Source organism: Rissa tridactyla, chromosome 13 (assembly GCF_028500815.1).
Source record: "Rissa tridactyla isolate bRisTri1 chromosome 13, bRisTri1.patW.cur.20221130, whole genome shotgun sequence".
In the NCBI taxonomy this organism is placed as follows: Eukaryota; Metazoa; Chordata; class Aves; order Charadriiformes; family Laridae; genus Rissa; species Rissa tridactyla.
In genome coordinates this window covers 5,925,216-5,946,045 of record NC_071478.1, presented here as the reverse complement: position 1 = coordinate 5,946,045, position 20,830 = coordinate 5,925,216, and the positions used below count along the sequence as shown (strand labels likewise).

Sequence of the window (20,830 nt, the reverse complement as noted above, 5' to 3'; positions counted from 1 at the left end):
TGAAACCTTCCTATAAGACACAGGGATAACAATTCAAGTGGCATATTTCTGTGGAAAGCATTTTGACATATATATATATATATATAAGTTCCTAGAAAAGTAAAGGATACATACTCAGTGCAACATCAGCTTTATTACCATCTTCCGATGCAGTGCTACTCAGTTACCAGTTAAGGGTTTCATAGACGACAATTTTTTTTAAAATGTAAAATAGGGAGTGATCTTCCCCCTTTCTTGTTTACAAAAGTGATGCTGAAGAACAGAGGTTTTAAGCTATTTGACCTGATAGAGAACAAGCAAATATTTAAATTAAAAAAAAACACCATACAAAAAGATGCATTTTATTTCAATTTTGACTTCAGGGAAGTGCTCTAGTAAAACAGGATACTGTACACGGCTGTAGTCTCTGTTACCAAGACCAGAGAAAAATCAGTGCCAACTCAAATAAGTCAGCCAACAAACCTTACCTGTAACTCAGTACGTGTAAGACAACAGGTCTCCAGTTACTCTTCGGAAATGGCGAAAATACACAGGCTGTCTCTGATGAGCTTGCCTTGTGTTAAGTGGTAAATAATATAAAGCATTTAATGGCTAACGATTTTCACAGCTTTCTTTCAAAATGTTAATGATCCGCAATAGAGACAGGTACTATAGCAGCCACTTCATCAATAATAAATATATTCTTTATTTTACAGAGACATTGTCTTCAAGTTTTTAATTTAAAAAATACATCACTAAGCCACCTCTCTTGCTGCTGGAGCATACAACCAGGATGTTGCTGCTATTTGACCTATCACATAGGCAAGCATTTAAGATTGTCCTAGAAGGCGTTAGCTGGAACAGCAGCAGCCTTCAAGACATGAGGAACAGAAGACATTAACAGAGCCACAGATCCCTTGCTGACATCTTCCAGCAGCAAGTGTGGCTGATGGCTCACAGCCATTTTCATCTACACACGTGCCAAGCCTGCCTTGGCAAAAATTCCAACTGGTAAGAATTAATCTTTAACATAAAGGACCTGCATTGTATTGCCCGCCTATATCACAAATTTGGTTCTCCAGCAGTAACGTTACAAACATCCGCAAGATGCTAAGCACTCAACTCCCATTTAAGACAGTGGGACCAGACCAAGCTGGACAGACCTACAGGACCAGGCAATAAGGAATCTACTTTCTTCACTGCATGAACTCCATCATTACAGTTTGAAGCTGCATATGAAGATGACTCCTATTTTTGGAACCGCTATGCTCTACTTCAAGCATTCACAGTAAATAAATAGCTTCTGATGTGGCTAATTAGCATAGGAAGGTAATAAAAAATTTTTTGGAGACAGCTTTTTCTTTTACGTCTTTAAAATCCTCTGGGAGACACCTCCAAGAATCAGCCATCAACTATAAAAAGGTACCATTTTAAATTTTAGAAAATAAGTAATGTCAAACATTGATTCTCACTGTGAGGTTCTATCTTCACGTTTCTAATCAGTATCAACCCAGTCTGTCAAAATCCATCCTCATTTGCCTTGGAGTCATTTCTCTGAAGAAAGCAGCCAATTCGACCATCCATTTCCCTCAGCGCCAGTGCATTTAAAGTTCATTGCCAACATGAGACATGACACTGGAAAAACTGGATCCCTACCACAAATTATTTGAGAATGATAGAAACAGTTGCATCCGTCTCAGAGAAGCCTGTCAGCACTGGGTTGTAAAAAGCAGTCTGACAAGCAGTCAAGCCATCGGATGTACGAGTCAGAGTACAGAAGTACATTTGCTGTCATAAAGCTAATGCCAAGTTCATCGCCCCACAAAGTGGAGCATGAGATTTCACTGCAAAAGCAGAAGCACAACCCAAGTGATTAAGTTTCTGTGCGAGTCTTTGACTGCGTGCTCAAGTGGCACTGGTCACTATGCAAAAGTATTCAAATTTTAGGGAGGGTTTCCTTTCATGATATGAAAGTTTTGGCAATCTAAGATCAATTATTCAAGCCTGCCTGGAAAACTGCAATAGGCATTTAAATACTGCAAAGCAAAAAGGTAGTTTTTAAGGAGCTCAGAACACCATAAGCAGTCCACTAAGAAAGCTGAGGGAAGTGACGACAGGGAGAAAAAAAAACCCCAAACATCCACTGACTCCTTGTAGAGCACTCAGTCCAAAAAACAAAAAGAAACAACCCCAAACAAAGAAGATGAATTAGTGTTTCAGCCATGGATGAGCTTCAATGGAAGCTTTGCTTCTGTCTCCATAGTCGTACAACAGTTCTTCACCTGCTTTAATGTCTCTGGAAGCTATCAGTATGAGATGAGGCACACCGTCAATGTCATGAAGCTTTGTTTGACAATTGCCACATTTGCTGTGATTAATCAGTCTTCCCAGACGATTAGTTTCTTTTGTAGCATCAACACTGGAAGAAGAACAGAATGCAGGATTGCTGCATATCATGTAGTCACATTTGTGGATAAAAATCAAAGCACAAATCAGATAAAGAACCAGGAATCCACAAAAGGCTTGAAAAATGAAGGAAAAACAGAATATTACAGAATATTCATATGATTGAACAGCAAGCACATAATATGGCAATGTAGGTAAACTAAAGCAATTCTGGGAGATTAAGTTAGCACAAAAACGTGAACTGTTTCCAAGCAGCTCTCAACTGTTAATGAGGAATACCAGAATCCAGATGTAGACCATCATCAGCAAGGCTTGACATCTTAAACACCCTCAAGAAGGCTGTGTCCAAGCTAAGTAGTATCCACTGAGTAAGCCAGCAAGGGTCTCTACTCACATGAAAGACTGAGAATGCCCAAATACGACATGCCCAACTTCCAGAGACCTGGATACTAAAGCTCTAGTGCCTCTCATTGCACAAAAAAGTATTATGGCATCTAAACTGGAAGTCAGACACTTAGAATATAGGGTGCTTCAAGGTAATTAATGTACAGGTTAAGTGACCCACACTCCAGTATCCAGTAACATCAGCCAAGGAAGAAAGAATGCAGTCTGAATAGTTGCTTTGAGAGAACTGGAGTTTGGGGCAAATTACATGACAAATACAGGGATAAAGCATGCACATGGGGTGGGTGTCACGTACTAGAGAAAGGAGGACCCGGTCAAAGACAGTTGAAGGAAATGCTTCTTCTCCAGTGAGTTTGTCTGTACCGCTTTTCAAACAAAATCCTTGCAACTCAGGAAAAGGAGTTAATTTTACAAGAATGAATTTAGGCGGAAGTTCACAGCAGAACTAGAAGTCTCATCCAAGCAGATATAACTCTCCATATCACTTGTGCTGTACTTCAGAGAACAGTGCTTTGAATCACCTACCTTTTCGCCCAGAGGTAGAGGAGGCTCTGGGACCATGAAAGAGTACCCCAAAAAGATTTCCTAATTCATGGTTTCCGTTAATTTTTTTTTTGCATGAAAACAAGACAAGACTTAGCAGCATTCAAAGTCTCTATCACTCAACTATGACGCTCAAGGGAAGAACAGCTTACCAGTACGTTTTGCTGAGGTACTGAAAATAGTACATATAGCAGCCTGTGGATGGATCTTGAGCATACAGAGCTTCTCGCTTTTTAGCATCAGTGATCTCTATGAGATCCCCGTGATATTCAACTACAAAATCTCCTCGATTAAAATGTTTAGTAGCGATTACTCCTCTCCCTTTGCCATCGATGTAATCAATCTGTTGAGTTGAAAAGAAAAATCAGTTGGGAAATTAGGAAGTATTTACGTGACTGGAAATACGCTGTTTATTAGGAAATGAGTGATTTGTCATTAAAAAATGCTGCAGCAGGGTATTTATGTGTATTGCAGACAGCTGTAGAAGCACAATGCACAGCATCGTGGAAGAACTATAGGATGAGCTCGAGACACACCCTGAGTTACCAGGTGTTTTGATACGAAGGCTTCTAATCAAAGAACGAAGAATTACTTTAAATAAACCATACACAGAGAATAGTTATCTATTTCTGCTTTTAAACTACCAATTAGCTGAGGCAGTAAGCTTTTCCATTTCAAGCTCACCATCATCACCATTAGCATGCACAGATTATCACAGAAATTACATTTATCACCCACCAGAATATTTTATTATTCCTGCCTCCCCCTGTAAATTGGACAACTCCAAGGAAGTTCTCCTATCACTGTCGTAGATGTGACAGTGTGAGCTGCAGGCTGCTGCTTTTCAAGAATCACAGCTCGTCTGCACTTCCAGAGCCATTTCTGCTTTAAATTCTAAAAAGCGTGATCAGAGTAACCCAAATGGTAAGCATTTGGTCACAATAACCAGTATTTGCTAGCAATGGGAGGAAAACCAGCACAACCCATTATCCCAAGTGCCATAATGAAGACCCACAGCAATTGGCTGTAAAACAGGCTAAGAGACAATTTGTTACCACTCAGAGAGTATATATGGTGTTACCTTTAAAACATATGACAGTTAAGATGCTGTATCTAACCCCATTTCTGGAAGCTAACCCAAAAAATGAGATACCAAAGGGAACGAGTGCATTTTCAGTGAAGACTATAAAGCTCCTTTAATATTTATGACTGAGGCTGCACATCCATATTCTTCAGAGCCAAATATTGCCCATCCAAAAGGAAAGACAGCATGCTCCAGTTTTGCTGCACTTTCATCTTACTACTGAGGCACTGCAGCAGTTCCGAGACCGAGTTCTGCTACTTTGTGCTTAAACAGATTAACAGCAAGATACTGTATAAACAGTACACGGCTACTCAGGTTGACATCGCCATTACCTTCATTCCTTCTTCCTTCCCGCTTGTAATTAGCTCATCTATTTTCCTCCTCTCCTCAGTCTGCAGAAGAAACAAGAACAAATAAAACCACAGTGTTGTTGATAGCTTTTTGTAGCTTATTCTATAGTTAAAAGGAAATTATTAACCTGTGGCACTTATTTTTCCAAACCATCCCATATTTCTAGCAAAACTGAACGGTGAAGAGACAGATTTCCATCCCTTAAAATATATAAGCAGCTAGATTCTCTTCTAGAATAACTGGATCAGCATTCCCAAATTTTAAGAGTGTTCTTAACAATAGTTCCAGTGCATGTATTTGTCCAACGGAAACCATTTACATATAGTTATGCACTTCCTCAAATGCTCGATTAACCAGCAATGTTATAAGTAATTTAACAAGAAGCACTACCTCCAATTCAGATTTGCTCTTCCTGGAACTTCTTCTAACTGGGTAATAATCTGTCACTTTTCGATTTGGTGTCCTTCCTTGCGTTCTAAGGGATAAGAAAAATAGAAAACATGCATATTTCAGACCATTTCTGAAGTTACACCTCTAGGACAGAGGTATCTGTAAGAAATTTTTATTTTCAGCTTGGTATGTTAAAAGGTGATCCATATGAATCAGTGTTTCTTATCAGTACTCTCCACATCAAGCCAAAAGCTAGATCCCCTTTTCTTTGCCACTATATTTCCATTCCTCCAGTACTAAGCCTTTAACAACAAGAACGAGATGCCATTGGAAGCCAACTGAAGGTCACATTGCAAATCCGAAGCCCCCTGTGTGCCTTGCCAGAAGGCACTCTAAAATATAGGTCATGAAAACTGCTTGGCAAGGAATTCATTAGTGTTAGGTCACATTACTCTGATATCATGAGAAACATCATCAGCTCAGCCAGAAAGCCTCCAACTGTAATTAATCTAATATTCTGTTTCTGACAAGATACATTCCTGTTTGTCCACAGAAAAGTAGGTCTTAATGGCTCATTAATTTCTTTTTCTGTTGGTGATCAGCAAGTATTTCACTTGAGATAAAAGACACTAGCCTTGCTTTCAAGAAAAACAACAGTCTTCTGCAAGGTAGGTAAATACTTTGAGTGCTATTTTGTATTTTCAAACATATTATTCTTGAGAAAACAAAGAAGCCTCCTTCAAAATTTGTTCCCCCCAACATAACCGTTTGCTTTAAAAAAAAGGCAACAAAACAAGAGTAACAATTAATTACAGATCTGTAGTTCCTGAAGGAAAAATGCAGATCAAAGCCTTCCAGTGGAAAAGGACACACAGAAGACAAGCTTTTACAATTCCAGAAGTCACTTACTTTCTCCTTGGTCCACGTTTCACTTTAACCATCTTTTTCTGAGCTGGCTTTGCATTTGCCTCATCAGCACAGTCTGAAGGCAGGGGTGTCTTTTGGGTTTCTACAGTTTCTTGTTTTTGATCAGAGGAGGGCACCGAAGCATTGCACCCACTTTCTTTATCTTTCTGGTCTTCTGGTTTCATAGCACCTTCAATTATATTGCCACCATTCTTTTTTTCTGGTGACAGGAAAATAAAGTAAGGCTTTATTAGCCTAGATGAACTTAGGATCATCTATACCAGAGGGCTTTAAATGAATTCCAATGGTTTCTAGTCCAAGTTTCTAGTTCTGTCAAACAGGAGAAAGAGGAAGGGAATGATACAATCTCTTTCTGCTAGAACCCAGAGACAGGCTGTTACTCATCTTTTGACTAGTCATTGCTACAATACACATAGTACAGAGGGAGGGGTGAGCAGGGAAAGGGTAAAACAGAGCCCAAGTACTTTGTCATGTTAGGTTTGCAACTCTTTTTCCAAATGTGATGTCATGGTTTAACCCCAGCCAGTGACTACAATCACACAACCGCTCACTTTCCCCACAAGGGAAGGGAGAAGAGGGAGAAAAGGAAGGGAAAGGAAAAAAAAAACCAAACTTGTGGGTTGAGATAAAGACAGTTTAATAGAACAATAATGGAAAAGGAAAATAACAATAATGGTAAAAAAATATACAAAATAAAGTGATACAACACAAGTCGCTCTCATCACCTGGTGACTGGTTGCCCAGCCTGTCCCGAACAATAATTGCAGATCCCTGCCCCCCCTGGGGCAAGCCCTATTTATATACTGAGCATAAAGTCTATGGTATGGAATATTCTGTTGGCCAGCTTGTCTTGTCTATGCTCCCTCTCAGCTTCTATGGGAAGCTGAAAAAGTCCCCAACTAATGTAAAATATCACCTGGCAACAACTAAAACAATAAGCCTCATCAGCACCGCTCTCACACCAAACCCAAAACACAACACCTAGTAGAAAAAAATTAACTCTATCCCAGCTGAAACCAGGACACTTGAACACGCAGCATCTTCAATGCAATGTCTGAAACAACTACACTGTTTGCATCTGGCATACTAAATTACCAAGTTGCCATAAGCTAATGAACATCCTGCACTGAAGAGGGAGAGGAAGCCTCTCCGGATCCCACACTGCTGTGATCAGCAGCTGCAGACACTAGTACCAAGTGGGCAACACCACTCAGACAAAATCCACTGGAGCTAAAGGGTTGGGACTTACAAGAAGTCTACCCCACACACAGCCAACATTTTCTTGGTTGCACGCAATCCTACCTTGATACGACCACATCCTCCTTCTCAGCCAACTGATTTAGAGGTAGGTGAGCACGGCTTAAAGCTGAATAAAGTTTTTATTTAAAGCAAATCACCAGGTTTAACAGTCCTATCTGCTAAAACAGATGCTTCAATATCACTGGAGAAATGAAGCACAGCTGCAAGGCCACCGCAGTGGGACAAGCTAAAGCCATCTTCACTTTGGCAAAATTGGAGAGCTAAATTAGGAGCTAAAGGCCCTAAGTTTCCAGAAAACCTGACACTCCCTGTGTTGAGTGGGACTTAAAATACCTTCTTTCTAGAAGTGTTTACATCAAAGTGTTTTGACAAATTACCAAGGTTATTAAATGTACCTTTAAACACAAACCAGCTTTTTTTCCCCCCCCTCCATAAAATCACGGAACATTCCCATTTCTACTCACTACAGGCAAGCACCTATGAAGCCTGGCACTCAGCATCCATAATCTGTGCTCCTCATTTTCACTGCCTTTGTTTTATCCTGAAATTTTAAGAATTGTTTCTTCTTCTTCTACCAGTACCTCTCCCTCATACCTGATTTGACTTTGAATTGCCTTTATATAAATCAGTATAAAGTAGTTAAATTATAGAATAAACCAGTTTTAGGTAATAAAACCAACCAAAACCAAATAAATTAGATAAACAGTCAAACACTGACCTGAAAAAGGACGGTAGTAATAGAATTGCAAGGATATTAGGGCATATTGACAATGCAAGCATTAGCTTTCTATATCCAGAGAGACAATACAAACATAGCCAAACAAAAAAACAGAGGAAAAATAGCCTGGTAAACCTGTGACCTAAGTTTTGAAAAGGATAAGGACACCTTCATCTTTGTAGAGTCCCAGTTTGCCAATAGAGTTGTAAGAGTGGGAAAGCAACTGGGACAGGGGAGGTGACTGGTCCCCTTGACTGCGTATTGAAGTTTTCAAATTGAGGGTGGGGGGAGCACATTTAATGAGGCAAGCAATCCAAAGATCAATCTTACCATCTCCTTTCCTGTAGGTTTCATTTAGTGTTTTGCCCTGACATTTCACCTCGTGATACATGACAGAGTTTTCTTCTTGAAGCGGGGGGCGAGCACCAGGAGTTTTGTTAGGATTCAGGTAGCTGTAGATTTTGGATTGACCAATAAACACATTCTCCTAAAACAGACCCACACAAAAATCAGTACATCACAGAGATGCCAGGTACATCAAGTTGGTATCCACAACACGCTGCAAAGACCAGGGCTGACAGCTGACTGTGCTAATGCAAATTACACAGCTTTAATGCATCACCCTTGCTGCTGTTGCTATTTCTACTAAGTGAAAACATAATGGTGGTAAGCACTCAGAGAGCTGTACTAATGCAAACTCTCAGTCCAAGAGGACTTTCACATGAGATGTGGCAGGATGGGGTAGTCATAACGAACTCCAGCCTCCACCCTGTGCTTCACAGTATGAACTCTGGTGCTAAAAAAAAAAAAAAAAAAAAAAAAAAACAACCAACCCAAAACCAACAAAAGCCAAACCAAAAAAACAACCCCAAGCTCCTCAGGAGGAAGGCAGCCTCAAAGAGTGCACGCCAAAAAAAAATATGAATAGCACAGCAAAAGTTGCCCAAGCCTAGAGCATACCTCTCATAACCAGAGAGGTATGAGCGTACCCACACACAGTCAATTATATGCTCTACTGAGCAACACAGAAGACAAGAATCAGTTTTGCACAGTCTACCTTGAGTGACACCTCTCAGTGAAGTCTGGGAGATAAACAACGCTATCTTTTTATCCATTATATTTCACAAAACAAAGTGTAAAAGTTGTTCATGGCAAAAGAAACATTAAAGGGTACACACAAAGCACTCATACCCAGCCAGAAAAATGGTAAAACCCTCTGGCACAGTCAAACACCACAGAGACCAGGGTTTGTACACTGGCTTGAGCCAACGGTGAGCAGTATCAAATTTAGCAAAGCTTAGTGAAGTCGTGCCACCTTTGCTTTTACTGTGTCCTACCACCTCGCCAAGTTTGACTTGTATGTAGGGCACACAAATTTCAGCTGTGAAATCTCAGTGCCTGGACAAGAAGATGCAACTTGGCCAGAATGAGTTTGTCTTGGCTATAGTTTGACTCAACTAGAACCAATTTTCAGACATTGCAAGCCAGTTAAAGCAACAAAAAAAATGCATCCATTTTTTTTAGGAAAGCACAAAGGTTCCCATTAGTTAAAAAAATAGCTCAAATATAGCTGACTAAACAAATACTCCAGTATAGTAGTAACACAAACACTAAAAAAAAGTAAACAAAGCACGCAATAGAATACATAGGGTAATTTTAATAATTAACATAACAATGAGTAACAAACTTAATGCATACATAATTCACACACAAAATAAGACCAGTTAAAGGCTCAAATCTTAGTCCACAAATAAGCTTTACTACTGATTAATAGTACAGTAGAACAGCCTGAGAAAAAGCAAGTCAGACACTCCCTGACCCCCAGTATTTCTAAAAGGCCTATGAAAGACAAGGCCTGTTAATTAAAAAACTAGGACTTTTAAGGATTAAATACTATGAAAACATTTCATTTTAATAATTGCAAGCAGTGAACGCTGCACTGCAAAGTTCTCAAGATTTAGCAAAGAGTTTAAATATGGGCATTTCCGGAGAAAGCAGTGAACTGCAGCAGTCCACCTGCCATGCCAGCAGAGCATTCTGAATTTCAACACACCATTAACAGGAAACGACCGACTATTTTTCCTCCCCTGATTCCCAGCTCCCTGCCTGCTGCGCTCCTGGCGCTACTGAGACGCGGCTGCCACGTCTTTGTCTGTGCCAGGCTTGAGACCCCCGAGAGCAGGGATTTTCTCAGCAGAGCACAGAACATGAAGGGCAGCTGAGGAGCTCTAGGGTTTGATGCAACAGCCACAATTATTTCCACGGGAGGGGGGGTTAAATGCAAAGTGACGATCAACCTCCGGCCAACTGCCTGTCACAGGACGGGGAAGATGGCAGGGAGGGACTGCCGAGCCTGGGGCCTGGCTGCTGGCTGACAGCCCCGGCAGCGCCCCGCTCTTGCGGGGCAGCTGCGGCAGGGGACGGGGAAACACGGAAAGAGCTCGAGTCCAGTTAAAGTTAACCCATTTCCGAATGATCCGAGGAGCCGCAGCCGCCCGGGGCCGCCCGCAGGCCACCCCGCTCGCACAGCGGGGGGAAGCGGTGGGCGCGGCAGACCCCCGGGAGCCACCCGCTCTTCTCCGCCCGCCCAGGCCCGGGCGCTGCTTACCCCACCGGCCCGGGGGCGGCCGGAGCCTTTCCTCTCGGCGTTCTCGGGGCTCGCCTCCTCCGCGCCGCCCGCCCTGGCCTTGGGCATGTTCTTTCCTAGGAGCAAGGAGGGAAGATGGGCGCCTGAGCCATGTCCGGCGCGGCCGCCCGCGGTCATCGCCCAGCCACCGCGGCCTGCGCCATGTTTAAAGGGCTGGATGCGGCAGGGCGAGCCGCGGCGGCCCAGCCCCTTCCCGGCGAGCTGCGCACACCACGCGGGGGAGGAGTCCCGCCGGCCCCGGCGCCCCGCGCCTCCCGGGAGGAGCATCCGCGCCGCCGAGATGCCCCGCGCCGCGCGGCCCCCGCCCTGCAGCGACAGCCCACCGCGCCCCCAGCCCCACCACGCCACCGGCTCCGCTCCTCCCCGCCGCCGCGCCCGCGCACCTTTAGCCATGACCGCGGCGGCGCGGCCCGGCGCCCGGCAGCCCCCCGCGGCCGGGTTGCCCCGACGGTCCCCAAGGAGCTCCCCCGCCGAAACCAACCGCTCCGCAGGGAGACGCCGCGCTCCTCTCCGCAACCCCATTGGCTTAACGGCGTGCCCGTAACCGCTTCCGTGCCGCTGATTGGCGCGCAGGGCCGCAACCCGCCCTCTCCCTGTCACACGGAGACAGTGGCAGCTCCCGCGAACAGGATTTAAATGTGAGTTCCCTGGGCGCTGATTGGCCCGTGCGAAGGGCAACCGGCGCTCTGATTGGCGGCCCGGGAAGGAACGCCCTTCCGCGGCAGGGTCCCGCCACGTGGGTAGGAGGCCCCACGGGGAGCGGGCCCCGCCGGTCCGTCCGTGGCCCGGGAGCGGCGGCGAGCCGGAACCCCGCCCCGCCCGGCCTCCGGTGCACCGGCAGTACTGCCTCCCTCCTGCGCCGCCTCGCAGCCCCCGCCACCTCACGGCAGGGCCCGGGCGACTCCTGGTTCTAGCAGGGCTGCAGAGCTGTGCTCTGCGAAATTATCAAAGTGCTTTATGCAATGTCTTGCTTAAATCTCCATGTTGCTAATTTAAGTCTATTAATTCCGTCCGCAAAGCTTGCCTGGAGAACAGATAACACTCGAGTGTCAAAGCCCTTCTATTCCATAACAAGGGTGGCTGAACATGGCACTGCCATAGACCCATGGCCAGGAACAGCCTCTGGCATTGAAAAGCCAACAACGGGTCCCCGTACAGGTCCTGCGAAATGGGGAAAGTCCGGCTGCGAAGAGCAAAGCAGGGACAAAGCGAGCAGGCTCACAGATCAAGGGATGCTGAATGTCACTTCTTCATCAGCAGATGTCATCATGGAAGTTAGGAAATAACCACACAGGACCTCCTTGGTGCTCCTTGTTAAGCAGAGCGATTATATTGAGCAACAACGTGTGACTAGTCCGTCGTCTTATCTGTGTTAGCCCTCTGAAGATCCACCTAACCTCTGCGTGCCCAGGGTAGGGGCCGTGGCAGCTAAGCTGCCCCCAGAGCGTATCGGCACAGGGCACGGCCTCCTGCCCAAAGCTTATCTGCAGCCACAAGGCGCTGCTTGTCCCTCAGGCATTCCTACAGCAACGTAATCGGCCAGTTCAGGATGGCAATACAACTGAAAACTCTCCTTTTCCTTAAGAACAACAGAAAAAAAAACCCGCTGTCAGCCTCACCAAGAAGGGATGGCCTCATCCCTCCCAGGCTGTCCCTCAGCAGCTGGGGAGCGGACAGGACACGGACATGGCCCAACTGCAGAGGAGATACCAGAAAGTGTCTGAGTCTGCACTCCTCTCATTACGTGACAGCTCTCTGCATGAACAGCGCTTTCAGAAAAGGCAAAAGAAACCCAGCTCTGCGTTGTCACCATAATTTCTTACGTCTGTGTCTTCACTAACAAGGCACACATATGCCTTTCACAGAAAAGCAGCCAAAATGCACTGGGTGTTTCCCTGTAAACTCCAGCAGAGTCAAGGTGGCACCAGCTGAGCATCACATTGATGAGCTCCTCCATCGAGGCAGGTACATCACACTCTCCAGAAAAGCACCAGAGCCCTTCAGCAGACACTGGTCTGATTTTTCCACCCCAATTCACACTGTTCTTTTCACATGCTAGGATGTGACAGGAAAAAAAATCTTCATAAATTACTAATGATGATTTCCTTCTTGCAGTAACTGAGCAACACTGTTCCTAATATCCTGGGAAAGCTCTAGAAACATCTTTACTGTGGTTTTGCTCAGCTTTTGGGGATTGGGATATTTTTAATACTAATTTTATGTATGCATATTAAACAAAGCAACCGAGTTCGCACTCGGAAGCCACTAGAGGGCAAAGCAAGCTAAGTAATTATCTTCCTTAGAGCAACAAAGAAAACAACGTCATCTACAACTGGCCCCTGCTACCAGCACGGCGGGATCATGCTATGAATTAACAAAACACGCTGAGCTTGGCACCCCCTCTTAGCTTTCCTAAGGGAGTTATGGCCACAAAGCCAGTCCCGAGGGGAAGTTAAACTGGTGTCACAAATAAGCCTGTAGCCCAAAAGAGGTCGCGTCTGCTTGGAACCGCCAGTCACCGTGACTCAGGACACCGGGCACATGGAGAGCGGTGGCCGGCTCCTGCGCTCCAGAGGCAGCAGCGCGGCTCCCACCGGCTTTAAAAACCCAGTGACCTAAATATTATCTCCCGTAGTGCCGTGAGGGCAGCTCCTGAGAGCACTGCTTTAATGTGAAAATGTGAAATTTTTTTCTGGGGGAAGGGATGAACAATTAACGACCATGGTGGTGTATTTGCTCAGAAAGAAAAGAACATATTCATAGTAAATACCTTCAGTCTAAATTAACACTTCACCTAGTTTAAAAAAAACTTATTTTTAGGACTGGTTACCTTTGAATTCAAAAATTAATTTTCTTTCAAATATACAAAAAAAAATGCTTCTTAAATATTTCCACCTGAGAGCAAGTTCTTGCTGTAGTTCTCACTTACGCAGCACCTGTCATATTTGCAATACATATCACAACATTTACACAAATTCCTTATTCACAAGATGAAACCCTGACAATTCGTGTTTCAGCCACCACACCTCTCCATTAGAAAATAAGTAAAAATTATGCCCTAAGGGTAACTGTTGAGTGTTACAATAGGCAACATTATTTTAAGAAGTGATACAGTAAAATGCCAACAAGTGCTAACTACATTTCATAGATTATAAAATATAATTACATTCAGTATAGTATCTACCAATGATAAAAAAGAGCATCTCTGTCAAAAAAAGTGCATTCAGTGGGATCCTTAAATCACATGCAAAATCCTAGGGAAACAGCATCCTGCAGGTAATTCTGCATGTGCTAATTTCATACCAGTAGGAAGCATCATTGCTACCAGTGGGATTACTCACCTCTCCCAGTCGAGGATGATCATAAACTCTGCTCGCAGGCCTGACGGGTAACTATCTTTTCAACGCAAGACATCAAAAACATCACTTTCTTGCCTCGATTGCTGCTTAGATGCATTTAACGTTAGATACACAGCATGTGGACTGTGCTTCATTGTGCCTTTATTTGAGGTGCGTTGAGGCCAATAACGAAGATATTAGCTGCTGTTTAAATTCTTCTTATCTCTGGCCAGACTTCTATCGTCTTTTTCTTCATTTAGTGTCTGAAGCATCACTGATTAATCTGAATTACTTAAGTCAGTTTAATTAACATCGCATTGTCTTTAAATAGCTTAGCCTAAATCTGTCTAATCCTTTACTAGTTATTTTAATCCTTGCTGAGTTTGTCTAATGATAGAATAAGTAAACTTGAATAAAATTGAATAAGCAGTACTGAACATTTTAAGCAGATTTCATGACTGCCTACGCTTCATGTATGTCTGCTCTTAAAAATTTCCATGTTCTTACACAACTGGGAAAACATTTTAATGGAAGACTCTCTCTTTTAGCAAAAATCTGTCAATCTGAAGGCCTTAAATGCTAAGGTAGTCTCTCCAAATGTAAAACTAGCTTAAGTAGTCATCAGGTTTTCAACCACCGTTAGCTCTGCAGCAGCAAATTTCGCATTAGCAGCTTGTAAAATATTTGCGAGGGAAAACTCCTGTGCCAGCGCATCGCCGGGTGTGGCAGTCTGGTCAGCAGGGACCGTCTGCACAGCGCAGCTCTGTCACCCCTCATTCTCCCAGGGGAGCCCAGGAAGCTCCTGTGAGGGGGACACCGGAAGGCCGTGGGGCTGTGAGGGAGCCGGGGGGGGGTGGCTCTTGGGGTATCTCCAAGATGTGATGGCACCGACCCCGCCACAGCACTCGGAGCCCTACAAACCCGCCTCGGCGTGCTTTCACAGAGGCGCGCCCAGGCCCGGCTCCACAGGAACCCCAGTGCCAAGGCGGCGGGATGGAACCGAGGGGCCGCCTGAAGGGAGACGCGTTCAGCAGTAAGAACACGGGCGGAGGAAGAGGCTGAAGCAGCGCCATCTCTCCTCAGGCCGGCAGCCACACGGGGCCGAGCACGACGCCCGGCCAGGCCCACCACGCTCTACCCGCCCCAGGGCGGCCTCAACCGCCGCCCGCGCCGCTCGGCGCCTCAGGCGGGTGCGCAGCGCGCATGCGCACACACCACGCCCGTGCCGACACCAGGCGCGCCTGCGCACTGCGCGAGCGGCGCGTCATCGCAGCGGAGGCGTCCCCGCCTCTGGCCGCGGATCTCGCGAGAGCGGCCACCCAGCGCGTCCTCGCGGTGGCCGCCATCTTGGGGGGAGCCGGGATCACGTGACCGCGGGAGGCCGCTCGCCTCCGCCTTCCCCTCCCCCACCCACCGGGAACCGGGCCCGGATCGCCGGGCCCGGCTCTGGCCACCGCCCTGGGGCTGGGCCCGCCCGCGGGGACGTCGCTTTTTGAGGACGCTGAAGACGCCGCGTTTTCTTTTGGGGAGTTTGCTGCCTTCCCCTGCTGCTGGGGCGGGCAGAAACGACGAGCGCCATGTCACGTGACGGGGGAGAGCGGGCAGCGCGCGCCAAAGCCCCGCCGCCGCCGCCGGCGGGGGGGGAAGGAGGGGGATGGACGCGAGACGGCGGCGGCGGCAGCAGGCGCCCACGTGACTCGGGAGGCCGGGTTGGGGGGAGCCGCGTCACGTGGGGCGGAGCGCGCGCCAGCGGCGGGCGGTGGCTGGTGTCACGTGGGACGGGTGCGCCGCGTCGGGCGGGGGGGGGAGGCGCGGCGGCGGTCACGTGGGGCGGCGCGGCGGGCGGCCCTAGCCTCCCTCCCCTCCCCCTCCCCTGTGAGAGGGGAGGGAGGGCAAAGATGGCGGCGGTGAGTTAGAAAGCGGCGGACGGCGGGGCCAGCGGCGGAGACTTCCAGGACTGGCCGCGGGAGGATCGAAAGCGAGAGAGAGTGAGTCTCGCTCCCCCCTTTCGCCTGGCGGCGGGCCTGCTCGGCCGCCTTGGCGCTCTCCGTGCGCGGTGGGCCCGCTGCGGCGCCCCCGGGGGTCGCCTCCCTTCAGGCGGCAGGGCCCGCGGCGGCGAGGGTGGGGGAAGGTGTCCGTGAGGGAGGCCACTGTGCTGCTAGCGAGCTCGGCGTCTTGCTTGGCCCCTCAGGTTGCAGCCAGCCGCCCCCGCTGGGGGTCCCAGGTGGGCCGGGAGCGGCGCGGCGTGCGGGGGAGGGCGCCGCTGCCTCGGCGGAGGCGCCGCTTCCCTGGGAGTCGGGCAAAACTTTGTGCCGGAGGCTGTGTGGGGGTGGAGGGGCTCTCTGGGAGGGTGGCGAATCCCCCCCTCCCCGCGGCTCCTGTAGAGCGTTTCGGTAGGGGTTGGTGGAGCTGGCGGCGCGGGGGTGGGGGGCGGTGGTGGGGCTGGTCTCGCTCCCCCCCCTCGCATTGCTCGGCTAAAATGGCATCGGGACGGTGGCGTCTCGCCGCCGGGTCCGCGCCGCTCGCCTTTGTGGGTTAATTGTAAAGGTTTGAAATGGAGCCGCTCTGGTGAAACCGGGGGAGGGGTGGGGGGTGATTTATGGTGGTTGAGTGGCCGTAAAGGCAGCCGTGGGGCGCAACCCTTTCGCTCTTCCCCGCCATCCTGATGTTATTAAAGGGATCTTTAAAGAGACGAAGGTCTAAAAACAAAAAGTCGCGCATGGGACACAATTACGCAGCCAATTCGGGCCCAACCCGGAAGTTTATGTCGCGAACACGTGTTGGCGGGGAAGGTGGCGAGGCCGGGAGACGGGACCCCCCCGCCCGCCCCCCCGGGGGCCCCCGCAGCTCCCGGGAGCTAGCGGCAGGGCCGAGCGACAGACCCGGCCTCAAAGTCCAGCCGCTCTTAACGAGCGCACCTCAAACAGAGGTTGCTAGGGTGAGTAATTGCTTAACATAAAAATGCCCTTACAGGCTGAAGGGGAAGAGGCCTTGTGGGTTTTTCTTTTTTTTTTTTTTTTTCGGTTGTTTCATTATTATTTTTAGCTGACCAGGTTCCTGGCTGTGTTTGAGGGTATAAATTAGAACTCTTGTACTTTCTTCCAGGTGCTTGTAGGCTGGTTTTAGATGGTTGATACCTGTTAAAGATTAGGCCGATCATTTAAATGCTTAAAAAAAGGTTGAATTAATGTATTAGATAACTTCAGATTGTGTCGTTTGTTCACACTAATAATTTTTTTCTACTTGCTCTGGAGTTAAGAATTCAGTGGTAGGCTGTTTGGCTTTTTGAGTATGTAGGTTGTGTCTGTATTAAAATTATTTAAATATATATGTCAACATTCTGCAAGCTTTTTGTTCCCCCTCCCCCCCCCCCCCCCGAATTGAAGAAATCATCTTGATGTAAAGCAAAGAATTTGCTATGGCACTTGTGTTAACAGCATGATATTTTGATTGTTTTCTATATCTTCCTTACCGGCATGATATGTTATATTTGAGTGCAATCTTAGCCTTTAAAAATAAAATGTGAGCAATTTGTCTTGTTGTCCAGACAAGTTCTTTGGTGTCAGAACTGGCTGATAGCTATTCTAAAAGCTAGTGAAGTAGGTAGCAGGTATGGTTTATGCATTTCTTGTGCATTGAGGTACACCTAGGACTGACTCCCAGACCAAAACTAAGTATGGGTTCAGTGCTCAGATAATGTTCTTATCTCTTCGGGATTTTTACTACTTAAAAACTTTCCCCACCAGCTACCTGCAGCCATTTAGTCTGAAAGCTAATATTGTGCCAAATCATTGCATTGTTTAGTCTCTTTAACAACTTCTGAATTTCACATATTTAGGCTGTGTATACACAACTACTGTATATTTTATAAAACAACATAAGAGAGCTTTGAGGCAAGTTGAATCCCACAGTATCCTGAACTGTACCTCATGTCCTTAGAAGCTTTGGCTTTAGAGAGGTAACCAGTGTTTGAAAAACTGGTATGTTTTTTACAGGACTGAAATAATTTTCACAAAAATCAGAAGTTAACTTTATACATTTAAATGCAATGCTAACTACTAGTCTTGAGGAGGTTAAAGCATGTAAGGATGGGCTAGTTCAGTAATGAGCACTTTAATCTTTGATTGGATGGTGACTTGGAAGGGGCCAGAAGGGAATGGATTAGTTGGGTTTTTTTTCTTTGTTGTTGTTACCCAGGTTGCCTTCTGGAGCCAGAAGCTGCGAGAGGAGCAGAACCCATCTGGATATCCAGAGAAGCCTGTTGTGTGCAATTAGGGGTTAGCAGCCTTTACACCTCTATAGCGAGAGGCTGCAAATGGGGATGTGAAATTTTTAGGTTGATAATAGGTCACAGTTTAGGCAGCCAGAGAATTTGGGGGGCATATCTGTCTCCTCTTCGCTACCTCAGAATTTGTGTGATATTTTAAATGGCTTCCAGTATATCTCAAGTGATAGGTATTCCTCAGAAAGCCAGTGGGAAAAACCCTTCTAATAAAAGGAAAACAAGAGTTGCTTAACCATGCTAGTGTCCCAGGCTGAGCATTGAAACCAAAGTTTGTAGGTTGAATCTGCCACAGAGGCCAGTAGTCTGAAGGGTTTGGAAATAGCTGTGCCGAGTGGATTGTGATGTTCAGTTTGTGCTAAGTTGCAATTCTGTCAGTCATTACAATTTTTAAATTAGTCAGGTATACTTTGTTACAATGTGTAACTTGCAGACCTAAACATCAAAAGCCTTTTCATCCTTTAGGATTCTACTATTATTTTTCTTAGGAGAGATGGAGAACAGGTTGCTTGACATGTGTTTTAGAATATCTCTTTTTTGTTGTTGTTTTGCTTCTTTGTACCAAAGCTAAAATGGAGGGAGGGAGAGAGCCAGGTTGGCATGGATACATGACATAATATTAAACATGGCATCCTGGTTTTGTATCTTTAAATCAGAAGTTATTTACATAATGTGCACTGGTAGCAAAACTGTCTCTTTACCAAAGTTTTAGGCTATATTCTTCAACAGAAGAGCACCTCACAAAAATGCTTGATGTGTTTTGATAGCCCTTCTTGAAGTGGCAGCAGTTGATATTTTTTTTTTTCTTAATACAAAGAAAATAATTGAGATACTACTACTGTTGAAATATAAATATTTTTTAGTTTTATCTAGCAGCTTGATTCTTACTTAGTGACATTGGACAGCCTGACTAAGCACAGACAACCTTATCTGCAAGATTCTGCATTCTCAGAACATTTCTTTGACTGGTGAAATGCTCAGGAAACAGCTTGCAATATTCACAACTTTTTTTATAAGGCTTTTCTTTTGGAGATTTTTAAGATGTGGCAAACAGGTCCTTATATAGTATTGCCAAAGCTGAGCTGCAGAGCTTGATAAAGTTGCTTTCACTTATGTTAGCTAAGGAGCCTCCTACCTTGTAAGATTATGGATCTGTTTCAGCTTGATAATGTTTTAGGCTTGACTAGCGTATGTCACAACAAACAAACTAAGCTATCACAATGCAGCTTCTCCTGTATTTTTTTTCTCATTTAATTTCCTTACCAAATTAAAACTACATGGGGGGGAGGAGAAATTAGAGGGTGGAGGGCAGGCAGCAGTGGTGCTTGGAAGTTTCATAAAGCCTAAAATTGGTGCTAAGTATTCAGTGATCTTTTTTTAATGTAAAAATTCTAGAAGTTCAGAATTCCTTTTGTTTCAGTTTCAAACAATGCAGCTTTGTTCAGTGTACAGAAACAAAATAAGTGAAACTAGTCAAAATATCACTGTCCAAACTGTCTGACAGACAAACAATTGCTGTTGTTTTACTTAGCTTTTTGCTGGATTGTTAGCAACCACTAATTTTTAAGGCTGTTTGAATTTGGGTTAGCATAAATGAGATAGATGCAGCCGGGGGATTTCTTATGTGAAAATGGCTCTGCTAAGAGAGGGATGCTTCTGAACTAAAGATACTTATTCTGGAATTGTAGGAATTGTTATACTAGTTTTTATCACTAGTCATCCAGTGAAAATTTTGAAGTAAGCAATTAAAGTATTACTGCTATGAATGTTTTTTCTGAACTTGGTGAGACTGTCTTAAGATAGCCAAGCCATTGTGTTTTTAAAGGTTAAAAATGTAGAGTTCTGTGTCATCATGGATGTATTAAACTTGACTTGAAACAGACTTGATAGGTTGTGGCACCATTGTAGGATGGTTGGGGAAAATGTGTTTTTCTGTAGTGTTCGTGTGGTTTTTTTCTAGCCTTGGTTTTTGCTCTGAGTCTGAACTTCATAGAAAGGCCTTTCCCTCATATATTACAAGAGTAGACTAGAAGTAATCTTGAGTAATTTTTTTTGGTCCTAGTTCTCTTAAAGTAAACAGCTCTAAACTTCTGTCTTTCCATGTGGCTATTCAGTATAGCCACTCATCTCCCAACCAAATTTTAGTCATACTTTCTTTTGGAGATGGTGTGATCAAAATTAAATGCAGACTAAATAATGACTTATTTTTCCTTTGTATATTTAGGCATTTTTGTTTATTTCATCATATTGAGCAAAGGTGTTGCATTATGGCGAAGAGTGTTCATGCCTCTTTCCCAAATTGTTACTGTAAAGTTAAAATTGTAAAGTGTTTGGGAGCTGCTGGTTTGATAGGATAACCCCTGTTAATTCCCCTTCTGTAGAGGAATTCACCTTCAATGGCTGCTCTGAAGTTCTTAACAGAAAAAGTACTGATAAGCTAAAACTTTGTCTATGGACTTAATCTTTCTCCTCTCACCTGTTTCTAATTGGTAAACAATGC

General features: G+C 45.5%; 2 protein-coding genes across 9 annotated transcripts in view; one reads left to right on the top strand and one right to left on the bottom strand.

Annotated features, from left to right (window-relative positions):
• Positions 1–114: 114 nt before the first annotated feature.
• Positions 115–15,193, bottom strand: KMT5A (lysine methyltransferase 5A). 5 transcript variants are annotated; one of them, XM_054219301.1, is made up of 8 exons: positions 14,052–15,193; positions 10,672–10,766; positions 8,394–8,550; positions 6,068–6,284; positions 5,159–5,243; positions 4,750–4,809; positions 3,486–3,676; positions 115–2,398 (listed from the first exon to the last, which is right to left on the bottom strand). In XM_054219301.1, the coding sequence occupies exons 2-8, from the start codon at positions 10,756–10,758 to the stop codon at positions 2,188–2,190; spliced, it is 1,008 nt and encodes a 335-aa protein (XP_054075276.1). In that variant the 5' UTR covers positions 10,759–10,766; positions 14,052–15,193; the 3' UTR covers positions 115–2,187. The 5 variants fall into 5 exon arrangements, with proteins under 5 accessions (XP_054075276.1, XP_054075275.1, XP_054075277.1 ...); XM_054219300.1 differs by lacking the exon at positions 14,052–15,193 and adding an exon at positions 11,933–14,010; XM_054219302.1 differs by lacking the exon at positions 10,672–10,766 and having other exon boundaries at positions 14,052–15,190.
• Positions 15,194–15,852: 659 nt separating this feature from the next.
• Positions 15,853–20,830, top strand: part of SBNO1 (strawberry notch homolog 1) — a 35,559-nt gene continuing 30,581 nt past the window's right edge. For 2 of the 4 annotated variants that reach the window (XM_054219248.1, XM_054219246.1), the window contains exon 1: positions 15,854–16,036. The gene's annotated coding sequence lies outside the window, so the exon portion shown is untranslated. Of the gene's footprint in view, positions 16,037–16,967; positions 16,987–20,830 lie in introns of those variants that run through there. The other 2 variants (XM_054219249.1, XM_054219247.1) reach the window with 2 other exon arrangements.